Below are 11340 nucleotides of genomic sequence, written 5' to 3' on the forward strand. Positions count from 1 at the left end.
TGGCCGCCATCATCACATATAAACCCACTGTGTATGAAATTCATATAAATCAACTGTGGAAACATTGTTGCTGTTGTTGTTGTTGTTGTTGTTGTATTTGTCCTCCAAACCTGTTTTCCCTTCATAAAATAAAGGTTTTACTCACACATCAGTATTTAGTTTTATTTGATTATTAACCATTAACCAGATACTTGAGTATTTAATATGTACAAATACTTAACAAAGCAGAACCACCACTATGAACTAACCAGAGACTCACCAAACCATCATCATTGTTCCTCCACCAATGATTACTCACTCCTTTATACCTGGTTTTAGTGTCACATGACCAGATGGCACGCTGTGATTGGTTGGGACCAATCTAGATAAGTGGTGTGAGTGGATTGTTTACCGACCAAATGTTTGCAGGGAGGGTGGGGGGGGGTAGCCAGAGGACTTGTGACCCACTTTGTATGGTTTTGGGTGTGCGTGTGTGTGTGTGTGTGTGTGTGTGTGTGTGTGTGTGTGTGTGTGTGTGTGTGTGTGTGTGTGTGTGTGTGTGTGTGTGTGTGTGTGTGTGTGTGTATGTGCATGCATGCGTGTGCATGTGTATGTGTGAAAGTCCTCACTTGCCTCAGGCAGGGTGATCTAATCTGGCATCATAATCCTACTACTGGATATGACAGAATTTCATTATGTTAAGGTTCGCACCACAGCAGGCCTCTGGTGTATGCCATCCGACATCCCTCTCTGTAACCATCTGTGAGAACAATAGGGCCTGATTGAGTGTGCGTGACTGTGAGTGAGGATTTTCAGCTCGGCAAGGTTCAAATTACCTGAAGTGCATCTCCCTCATTTTGCTCTGTAGTCGTACTGCCATGCTTCATCAATCCTGCCATGTTAAAATGCATGAAAATATCATTGTCCTGTTAAGTTTCAGTGATCTTTGTCAAGATCCCTAGAGCATAGTTACTGCATGCACTCCACTTTGTGTCATAATGTGACCTTTGTTTGTCTGTGTGCGCATTTCTGTTTCCATGACCCATGGGCCATTTGAATATTAAATACAATTTTCACGATATAATTTTTTAGAAATGCAGGCACATCAAGGAGAAATGAAACATTTGACTTTTCCAGACATGTTTTCAGTTTTTATAACCTAAACATGAAGACAACGGGGAACCTGAAGTTTGTTCAGAATGATATTTTTCTGCCCGTTTGTTTTGCATTGCAGATATCTCAGAGATCGAATCGTACCGCTCCTACTCTCCACAGGACGACAGGCGGGGCCACCACTCCGACCTCTCCTCCCACTCCTCCAATGAGAGGCTGAGAGATAAGCCCAGGTAAGATGTCATTTGGTTTTAAAGCCATGGGAAGGAATTAGTTCCTCCCCTAAAGATTTAACTCCTTGATTGTTTTATTGGGTTCAGGATCCATCTTTAGATGATCAAAGCCAGCTTTACTAAGACGTCCTCAGTGTTTTAATATCTGTGTGTTGTTAAATACAGCAGAAAATCAGGATAATGCAGGATTATGTTGATTAAAGCCTCATGAAGCTTAATCGGTGGATGCATAGAAATTCCTCCTCAATGATTTAATGTGATGGACTATGTGCCAGAACGTTAAAATTGTCTAAACATTTCTTTTTCACCAGTCTTTTTGCATTTATCTTGATCGACTTTTGAGGTTCAGGTTTGGGGGGTTGATGACATGCAGCAAAGTTCCCCAGCTAAACTGACATTTTGTGAGGATATTTGCAGGTACTTAGAAGGTCTTAGACTGTCTTAAATTTGAATTTGTGAGGTCTAATTTCAGTTATCCATCTTTAAGTTTCTTTTCGTCAAAATTAGTCGAGCTCTTCTCCCTGAGCCCACATTTCTGAAGTTAAAATCTTAAAACCTACTGAACCTTCTTTATATTTTCACTTACCTGTTGGCAAAATATAGATTAATCTTAAATAGTGTGAGCCATATTCCTTCATAAAACCTATCGCTGCACGGGACCACGTGTTGTATACACTACATACCTTGATACTTGCTGCAATGCTTGAATAAGAGAAACAGGATTTGTCCAAAAATCTGCCTTAAATTTATTTAAAATGATCTCAAACAGGTTGTAAAAGGCATTAATTTAAAGTGCATGATAACCTGTAGACAGCCTGTTTGTGGTCACCAGAATGATTAGACATTTTTTCTGATACTTGAACGTGATATCTCCAGAGAGGACCCGCCCAACAGGCTGGCAAAAATGGGCGCCATGGCGACACCGTTCAGAGCTCCTGACAGAACTGTAGAAGACACGCTCCCTTTACCGACAGAGAGGGAGGAGCCTCGAGCGGAAACACCACCAGGTAAACACTTCAGTTCTTCTAAATTATATATGAATCACCAGTTTTGAGTAGATGTAAATTTGAATGCTGTAACATGTTTCTTTTCTATTTCTGCAGTACCATCGCCCATTGTAGCCCCAAAGATTCATGCTCCCCCCAAGGTGCCAGTGAAGCCAAGCATAGAGGACCAGGACATATATGGGTCAGTATATAACAAAAAGTAATTCCGGGTCACACTGTTTAGATTTTTGACCACACATCAGTTTGATCAGCTCAGAATTGTTTAGGAGTTTCTTCGTTTTTATTTCCTTTGTTGTGACTGTGAAATTTTGCTTTCATCGTCCAGGCCGAACACAGTGATGGTGCGTTTCCAGAAAGGTGACAGCGTAGGTCTGAGGCTGGCAGGGGGAAATGATGTCGGTATCTTCATCGCTGGCGTTCAGGAAGACAGCGCGGCTGAGCAGGAGGGTCTTCGCACTGGAGATCAGATAATGAAGGTGAGACTTCTTGTATTCCACAAAAATACATGTGGATAAAACATTCAGGTGACTCGACAGCACATGACACAGAATTTGTTAATCAGGATCCCCTTTAGACTCTTACCAGGTTGTAGGTGCCTTTGCTTGAAGACATATACAAGAAAGGCATACTTAAAGTTATGTAACAACACTGAGTTTCGATCTGGCCTTTAACTTTAACTGAGGACTGTGTGTTGTGTCTCAGGGTTCATCAGTTCAAGATGGGCTCAGTCAAGAAGTAATCCATCCTTTGTCTATTTTATACAATACCACTTTTTCTAATAGTGTTTCTTGTCTGTCTTGACTGTTTCAGGTGAACAACATGGACTTCAGGGGCATGGTGCGTGAGGATGCTGTCCTCTACCTCCTGGAGATTCCCAAAGGAGAAGATGTAACCATTCTTGCTCAAAGCAAACCTGAAGGTACTGTTGTGTAAAGACGATGGGTGCTAATAAAACTAATACAAATATGTATTGCTGTTAATAACAAAATGTTTAAGAACGTATGATAAATACAGCAAAACGTGCTAAAATATTTTAACCCCACACTTAAGTTGACAAGTTCCTGTGTCTGCACTCTAAACTCAACTTAAACAAAGGCTGAAACAAATTTAATGTCTTTTGCCATTCAAATAAAGTCCAAATAAAGGGGCATAATCAATATATAGCTAAGTGGATAAACCCAGATTGACGTGTTCTTTTTTAAATTTGTTTTCTGTTTCAGTGTACAAGGACATTTTAGCATCTGGCAGAGGTGACTCCTTCTTCATCAGGACCCACTTTGAGTTTGAGAAGGAGGCTCCTCAGAGCCTTCCTTTCAGCAGAGGAGAGATCTTCAAAGTGACAGACACACTTTATGATGGCAAATTGGGTAACTGGCTGGCAATCCGTTCTGACAAAGACAACCAGCTGATGGAGAAAGGAATCATCCCCAACAAGAGCAGGTGTGTGCAGGGGTTGTGGCCTTAGTAGTCATGTATATAGGGTTAAATATTTGTTAAAGTGATTCGTATAATATGTGTGAAGCTGTAATGTTAGTATCAGCCATGCTGGAAGAGATTCCAGTCATTTTCTGGCTTTGAAGCAGCTGGCAACTACTGAATCCTCTGATCAGCTCTATAGTCCAGCCCAGCTCAGTTCACCAAGAGTCATTCCAAATCATTAAGCATGGAAAATCAAGCATTAATTAAAAAAGTTAGAATTGGTTATGAGACATGATGCTGACTAAGGCTCATTTTTATTTTGTCTCACAGAGCAGAGCAAATGGCCAACGTCCAGAATGCTGCCCGGGCAGCATCAGGTAACGACAGAGGGGACTTCTGGAGGCTGAGAGGTCAAAGGGCAGCGAAGAAGAAAGACTTACGCAAGAGCCGCGAGGACCTGAGCGCAGCTCCAGTCACCACACGATTCCCCGCCTACGAGAGAGTGGTCTTACGTGAAGGTACCCAAATCATATATCCACTAGCCACTCTGCAGTTTCACATAAAATATGTTTTGATTGTTTGTCCTGTCTACTTGTGACTAAATTTGTGTCCTGTTTGATGTTTCGTTCAGCCGGTTTTAGGAGACCTGTGGTGATATTTGGGCCCATTTCCGATGCAGTGAATGAAAAACTGGCTAATGACATGCCAAACGAGTTTGTCATCGCCAGTAAGTGCTTACATCTTAGAGTGTTGTATAACATATATAGATGTAATGTATTCTTGAATGACTGCATTGTAAAATAATTTCTTCCCTTTTGCAGAAACGGAGCCCAAGGATGCAGGAAGTGAAAAATCCTCTGGAGTGGTGAGACTTAACACCATCAGACAAATCATTGAACAGGTATGGTACACTAGAAAAAAAAGCAGCTTTATGAAAATACTATTACATCATGTAATACTCAACCACCCTGTTTCCCCAGGATCGTCACGCTCTATTGGATGTTACTCCTAAAGCTGTGGACACTCTGAACTACACCCAGTGGTATCCCATCGTCATCTTCCTGAACCCAGACAGTAAGCAAGGCGTCAAGACCATGAGGAACCGCCTGCTACCTGGATCCAGCCGCAGCGCACGCAAACTGTATGAGCAGGCCGTCAAGCTGAGGAAGACCTGCTCACACCTTTTCACTGGTGGGTTTTATTATGAAAGTGGCTGTCACTCCAAAGCAATAATGACAATCAATGCAAATGTATTGTTGAAAAGTTGACTAAGATTTCAAGACTGCAAAAAGTACCAATGTGCAAGTAAAATTAGGCTATTAAAAGTACAAAAGTGGAAAAATGGATGATGAAATAAAAAATAAGGCTAACCTTAATAACATGGTTTTTAAAAAACATTAGTTTTAATAAAGGATTCAAGAGATAGGTGAATCCTCGGGCCTTCAACTATAACATTGTTGGACTTTTTAAGAAAAGGATCAGAACAGATATAGCAGAACCCAAGATATCATATTTTATATTATGCATATGCATTCTTGTCCCTTTACCCACATTTCACACAACTGACCTTTGATGAATCGTTTAGATTCACGCTGATTAACTGACATTGTTTGCTTGTTTGTCTTTGTGCACATTTAGCGAGTGTCGACCTGAACTCGGCCAATGATGCATGGTACGGCAGCGTGAAAGATTCCATTCAGGAGCAGCAGGACAGAGCTGTGTGGGTGTGTGAGGGCAAGGTGAGTCTTACTATCTGTGTGTGTCACACATTTTTCAAACTAATACAAAGTATGTAACTCTGTAATCACGTACTGAGTCTGTATCATGACTTTCTTTCCTCAGTTGGATGGTTCAGAGGAGGACCTGGATCTCCATGACGACCGCATGTCCTACCTATCGGCGATGAGCGCAGACTACCTGAGCATGGACAGCCGTCTGACCAGCGACTACGAAGACACAGCGGACGAGGGCGGGGCTTACACTGACAACGAGCTGGACGAGACATTGGACGAGCCGCAGCCAGTGTCGGCCATCAGTCGATCATCGGAGCCCGTACTGCCAGATGAGGTGGGAGAGCCTGCTGATACTGTACAGTATTCATGTGCTACTGTATATACCCTTTAACTCTCACCACGGTTGACTTGCTGTCAGTTTTGAAATTTGTGTTTGCGCAATCTGACCCTGACAACCCTCCTGTGTATGTGTACGTGTGTGTGTGTGTGTAGAAGCCTCACCCTGAACCCCGGGCTCGTATGAGGAGGTCAGGGAGCAGAGAGGTGCTGAACAGAGAGCCCAGCCCTCCCCCTTCGTTTGTCCCCGAACCCCCGAAGGTGAGATCCTCCCCCTGCTTCCTCCCCGCAAACTCTTCATAACTTCTCTCTGTCTACTGTTTGTACTGTATGGCTGTAAGGTTTGAATCCTTTGACTAGACTTTAAGATGCTCACAAGTTGGAACACGTTTTAATTTAAAGGAGTGCGATGCCATCCTCACCAAAACCCATCCTGCAGCTAAACAAAGTTTTCAAATGGTCCAGTATGTAATGCACAGTCCTCTCCTGTGACAGGTGCGGGCTCAGACTCGGACTGACTCAACGCGGAGCTATGACTCACACTCCAGCAGCACCATTAGCAGTGACGCAGCAGGTGGAAACAGGCCGCCTCCCCCTCCCGTGGCCCTGAAGCCCAGCCTCAACCGTCTGAACCAGTCGTCAGAGGAGCAGAGCCCGGGGAAGGAGGAGCAGGACCCCGCCAACAAATCCTTCCTGGGCAAGGTTAGTGTCATCATTATTTCTTTGTTTGGTGCAGTTTTAGACAAACAAAGTAGTTCCTGTTCTGGACTATTAAATCTCACATTTCCACTTCAACAAAGTACTCTTTAAGTGACATTTCTTCTGGCTCATCTGGCATTTAGACTGTTTTTCTGATGTTCAAGACGGAAGCCTTAATCCAGTTATTAAATGATTTTTATTCCACTTTCTTCCTCCTTTGCTTTCTTTGCTTCTAATATGAAATAGAGAATGGGTGACCAGGTAACTGAGTGTGTCTCCATTTGTCTTGCCCTCCTTTAAAATCATAACTACTCATCATCCATCGTAATGGTGTTCTGCCGTCTTCATTTCACTTAATTATCATAAAGAAATTTCATTCATTTGACGGTCACCTTCATATGAACCATGTCATGTGAATGTGCACTATATGCTGTGTCTCATCAAAAACTGGAACGTTAATTAAAGTTTCTTTCTTCCCTCCTAGATTAAAGCTTTTGAGCAGATGGACCACCTGGCCCGGGCTCAGAGGATGCTGGAACTGCAAGAGGCAGAAAATGCTCGAGTCAGTGCTGGTTTTATTCTTATTAGGGCCTGAAGCAGCGCTGAGCTGCTCTGACCTCATCCTTCATGTTGACTGTGGCAACACAACAGACGTAGAGATTAGCAGAGGATTGCAAAGAATATCTTTTAAATGTTTATTTTTAAATGCTCAATGAATTCACATAAGAATAAAATGTAAACACTGTAACCCTGAGGTGTCGTCCTCCCTCCATCTCAACAGCTTGGGTCATTTGAAAACTTAGAGGGACAGTTCACCCCGAAATCAATAATACATATTTTTCCTCTTAACTGTAGCACTATTCATCCATCATGATTGTTGTGAGTTGCAGAGCTTGTGAGATGACAGTTCTAGAGATGTCAGCCTTCTCTCCAATATAATGGAACTAGATGACACTCAGCTTGTGGTCCTCGAAGCGCCAAGAAGACAGACATTTGAAAAACTCACCAACAATGTCTCTTTCCAGAAATCATGACCTGGTTACTCAAAATAACCCACAGACTTTGTTGTGAGCAGTTTAATGTGGGAACTATTTCCTTTCTACTACACTCACAAACCGTTTGTGAGTGTAGTTTGGCAGAAAGGAACTGCAGCTACTCATGGACGAGAAGCTAATGCTCGTGACAACGCGAGATGTAAACATTAATGGTGTCTTCAGCTACATCGTAACGTTAGCTGGCTTAGTCAGCTACCTTATCATCCAAGAGTAGATGCATGTTTCCTTCTGCGTGTTAATATGGAGTAGTTTGGTAGAAAAAAACTTCCTGCTTGAAACTGCTAAAAACAAGGTCTGTGAGTTATATTGAGTAACCAGGTCATGGTTTCTGTATAGAGACACTGGTGATGAGTATTTCAAATATTTTTTTGGTGCTTTGAGCACCACAAGCTTAGTGCCATGCTATATTATTCGAGAGAAGGCAGACATCTCTATGGCTGATACATCCAGAACTCTGCAACTCACAGTAAAACAACCTAGATGGATATATAGCACTACAGGTAATAGGAAAAATGTGTGTATTTGATTTTGGGGTGAACTGTCCCTTTTTATAGGATTTTTTTCCCAAGTCTTTCTTAAATAGAAGCCAAGTACATGAAGAGAGTCAATATTTGCTGGAATCATTCCTTCTGCGTATACTGGCCCTTAAACAACAAGTAACCAGTAACTTTTCCAACGTACATGTGAGCATGTGTTGTTTAAAAAATGTGACCATGTCATTTAAGTAAAGAGAGTTGGAGAGAGCTGAATAAACACTTGTAGCCTCGTGGGGTCTGTGTAGAGTTAGGATATCTTGTGGTGTGTTTATTATAAATGTTGTATTAGTTCTGACATATCTGGGTCTGTTCTTCTCTCTGCACAGTTGGAAATCGCCCAGAAGCACCCAGACATCTACGCCGTCCCGATGAAACTGCCAAAACCCAACCTCAACCGTCCTCAGCCAATAGGGTGAGAGCTCCACTCTTCTTTGTAGCACAGTCAAAATGATGTATGTGTATTGATATGTTGTAGGTTATTAAAGTTTGGTCTTGCAAAAGAAAAAGCTAAACCTCTGGATCGTTGCTGCGTCTGTGTGTGTTTTCGTGTACTCAGTTCCAGCTCCAATCCCGAGCATCAGACTCCCTTCAGGCCACCGTACTCTGAGAGCAGAGGACACGAGGACGAAGAGGCCGAGTACCGCAGACAGCTGGCCGAGCAGACCAAGAGAGGATACTACAATGCTCAGAAATACAAAGACACGGAGCTGTAGGCCGGGGAACCAGGAAGTGATGTCAAACAGACAAACAGCGTTTGTTGCCTTGGTAACAGCTCGCGCAGCTCTACCTTGATGTAAACTCTCCGAACTTTGTTTGTAGATCTTGAAAGATGTCACCACTTTTCATTACTGTCGTCTCACTACTGTACATGTTGCACTCACACGAGTTCATGCTGACGACACACACAGTAGTCTTAGGAAGAGTGTGTTGGGTAAGTGAAACCATCACTAGTCCTACACAAAATATGGCTGATTCCTCTGACGTAACTTTTCACAGACCAGATATTTCATTGTATATATTGTTTGGATGTGTCTGAAGAGATTTTTGTTACAAGTGAGGTTTTGTTTCCCCCATTACACAAACAAATAGCCTCAGGTTTGGTCTCACATGTATTACCATTGCAGTGGAGTCACTCAGCACGTTTTTCTGAAAGATAAATACCCAGAGATTTTTAAACAATAAGTTTTATGTATTTTTTAAAGTATTTCCAGAATCCATAAACTCTCTTCTCATCATCTGGAAAAAAGTGTCCTCCTCGGCAGAATTTCCTTGCTAATGTAGACCCACCATGACATCACCCATTGGTTTGTGGGCGACCATTTTGAAGCTTTGAGTTTGGCATTACTGCCGTCGCCATCTTGTTTTTAAAGTGACCATATTTGGACAACATGGTGTAGTTGGAGAGGATATCTTGATTGGATCTGACTGAAGAGCTGATTCACAAAGCAGCCACACCCTAAAGAATACTCTACTTCTTTATTGTCTGTTTTACTCTAAATGGGACCATAATTTACTAAATGAACATCATGCTGTATTGAAGAACACTTAAAACTAATGATTGAGACCATAAACTCATTAGGAAACTTTTTACTGAGGTAGTAAATCCAGTGAGAAAGTCATTTTTTCATAAGCTTGCATACAATCCGACTTGTTTTGAAACCAATGACTATGAGTGAGAATGCAGGTTTAATGCTCAAAAACCTATGTAAAGTAACAGTATAGACACAACTTCTCGTACAAACTGAGTGAGGACACATGGCCTGCTATTCCAGCTACTGTCTAAGTTTTATTTTGGAAAGAGTCACAATTTGGGAAACAGGTTAAAAATCTTTATCATTCAACAGATGAAATAATTTCCGAAGAGGATTCTGGAAATATCTTTATTCATCTTGGTTTTTAAAAGAGGGGCAGGTGTTTATTTTCAGAAAAACAGACGCTTAGCTCTGTTACTGGCCTGTAATGATAATGCAGAAGGCAGAAACTGGAGCTAATTAACACCAAGCTGCAACCAAACCATAGATATGGGACTGTAGGCTGTGTACAGTATCTGGCAGTTTTGTGTGCCACCAACGTTCTGGCTCATTTATACAAGAATAGTGTGAAAATCCAACTGTATCTGTGTAGGTTATACACAGGTCAGCAGCTGCTCTGTTAGTCCTCCTTTTCTTATCACCCTGCTGCAGTCTCTCCTCTGATTTACTGTACACCTCTACATTCCTGATTCAACATTTGTATATACACTGCACTGTGTAATATGTGTGCACTCTGTGAAGCAGCATATGTTCAAGTGCCTTGTAGCTCTTATGTTAGCAATGAGCAGTGTGTGTGAGTGCAAAGTATGTTAACACCTGCTGTTTTAGGTTTAAAAAAAGAGGATATTTTCAGTGCATTCTGACCACTACACTTTTGTCAACAGTGACAATGAACAAGTTGTAGATTTTATCAAACTAACAGAAGCAAATTTCCTTCACCAAAGAAAAATCCTGGAGATGCAAAGCCGTAACTATGAGACACAGAAGGATCTCATAAATGCAACATAACTTATAAAAATTACAACATATGGAAGTCATAATTACAAGATAATGTGTCCTTCGAAAAATGCAATACACTTCCATAAATTAAGGTTGTGGAGGTGCCTGTGAAGCATTTTTGTATTGAAGCGAGGTGGAACAGACGGAGCAGAGAAAAGACTCAGATTTCACACACTGCTCAGATGATGGTGTAAAGACTAATTAAGGTTGGAGTTCGATTTAATGGATGCTGCGCAGCATAAACCTGATGTTTCTGACAGTTTGTATGTTCGTCTTTATCTGCTGCGCACAACCAGAGACAATCACATTGTTATTACATATATGTTTTTATATTGAATATACAGTGAACTCAGTCAAGTCTTTGTACACGGGAGCAACTGGAATGTGGTGACGACAATCATGTTGGTCGATCAGTTTCTTTTAAATGTCTGTTAGTTTGTGATTTCTTTTTTTATATAGTTTGTGATCTCCTTAGTGTTACAGAAAGACTCAAATTCAATAAATAAATCTCTTTTTTACAATGTTTTTCAGCGTGTCTTCTTGGAAGCGTCAGGTTCCACTTTTATTCTTAGAACAGTTTGAAGTGCTAGAGCGCAACTGGTCAGTGAGTTGAAAAAGAAAATTAATTGCCAACTTTTTTGATAATCGATAACTCTTTTCTATATCACTAGGATTTGCTGTCTTTGTCATTTATGACAG

General features: G+C 41.5%; 1 protein-coding gene across 3 annotated transcripts in view; it reads left to right on the forward strand.

Annotated features, from left to right (window-relative positions):
- Positions 1 to 11166, forward strand: part of tjp2a (tight junction protein 2a (zona occludens 2)) — a 40709-nt gene extending 29543 nt beyond the window's left edge. For all 3 annotated transcript variants that reach the window (XM_073477427.1, XM_073477426.1, XM_073477428.1), the window contains 17 exons: positions 1214 to 1325; positions 2202 to 2332; positions 2429 to 2513; positions 2658 to 2808; positions 3143 to 3251; positions 3553 to 3772; positions 4082 to 4269; positions 4383 to 4478; positions 4573 to 4652; positions 4732 to 4942; positions 5390 to 5490; positions 5594 to 5818; positions 5977 to 6081; positions 6316 to 6522; positions 7004 to 7081; positions 8437 to 8522; positions 8667 to 11166. In XM_073477427.1, the coding sequence (XP_073333528.1) occupies positions 1214 to 1325; positions 2202 to 2332; positions 2429 to 2513; positions 2658 to 2808; positions 3143 to 3251; positions 3553 to 3772; positions 4082 to 4269; positions 4383 to 4478; positions 4573 to 4652; positions 4732 to 4942; positions 5390 to 5490; positions 5594 to 5818; positions 5977 to 6081; positions 6316 to 6522; positions 7004 to 7081; positions 8437 to 8522; positions 8667 to 8823 (2342 nt within the window). In that variant the 3' untranslated portion in view covers positions 8824 to 11166. The remainder of the gene's footprint in view (positions 1 to 1213; positions 1326 to 2201; positions 2333 to 2428; positions 2514 to 2657; positions 2809 to 3142; positions 3252 to 3552; positions 3773 to 4081; positions 4270 to 4382; positions 4479 to 4572; positions 4653 to 4731; positions 4943 to 5389; positions 5491 to 5593; positions 5819 to 5976; positions 6082 to 6315; positions 6523 to 7003; positions 7082 to 8436; positions 8523 to 8666) is intronic.
- The last annotated feature ends 174 nt before the right edge of the window (positions 11167 to 11340 follow it).

Source organism: Pagrus major, chromosome 12, assembly GCF_040436345.1.
Source record: "Pagrus major chromosome 12, Pma_NU_1.0".
Classification (NCBI taxonomy): domain Eukaryota; kingdom Metazoa; phylum Chordata; class Actinopteri; order Spariformes; family Sparidae; genus Pagrus; species Pagrus major.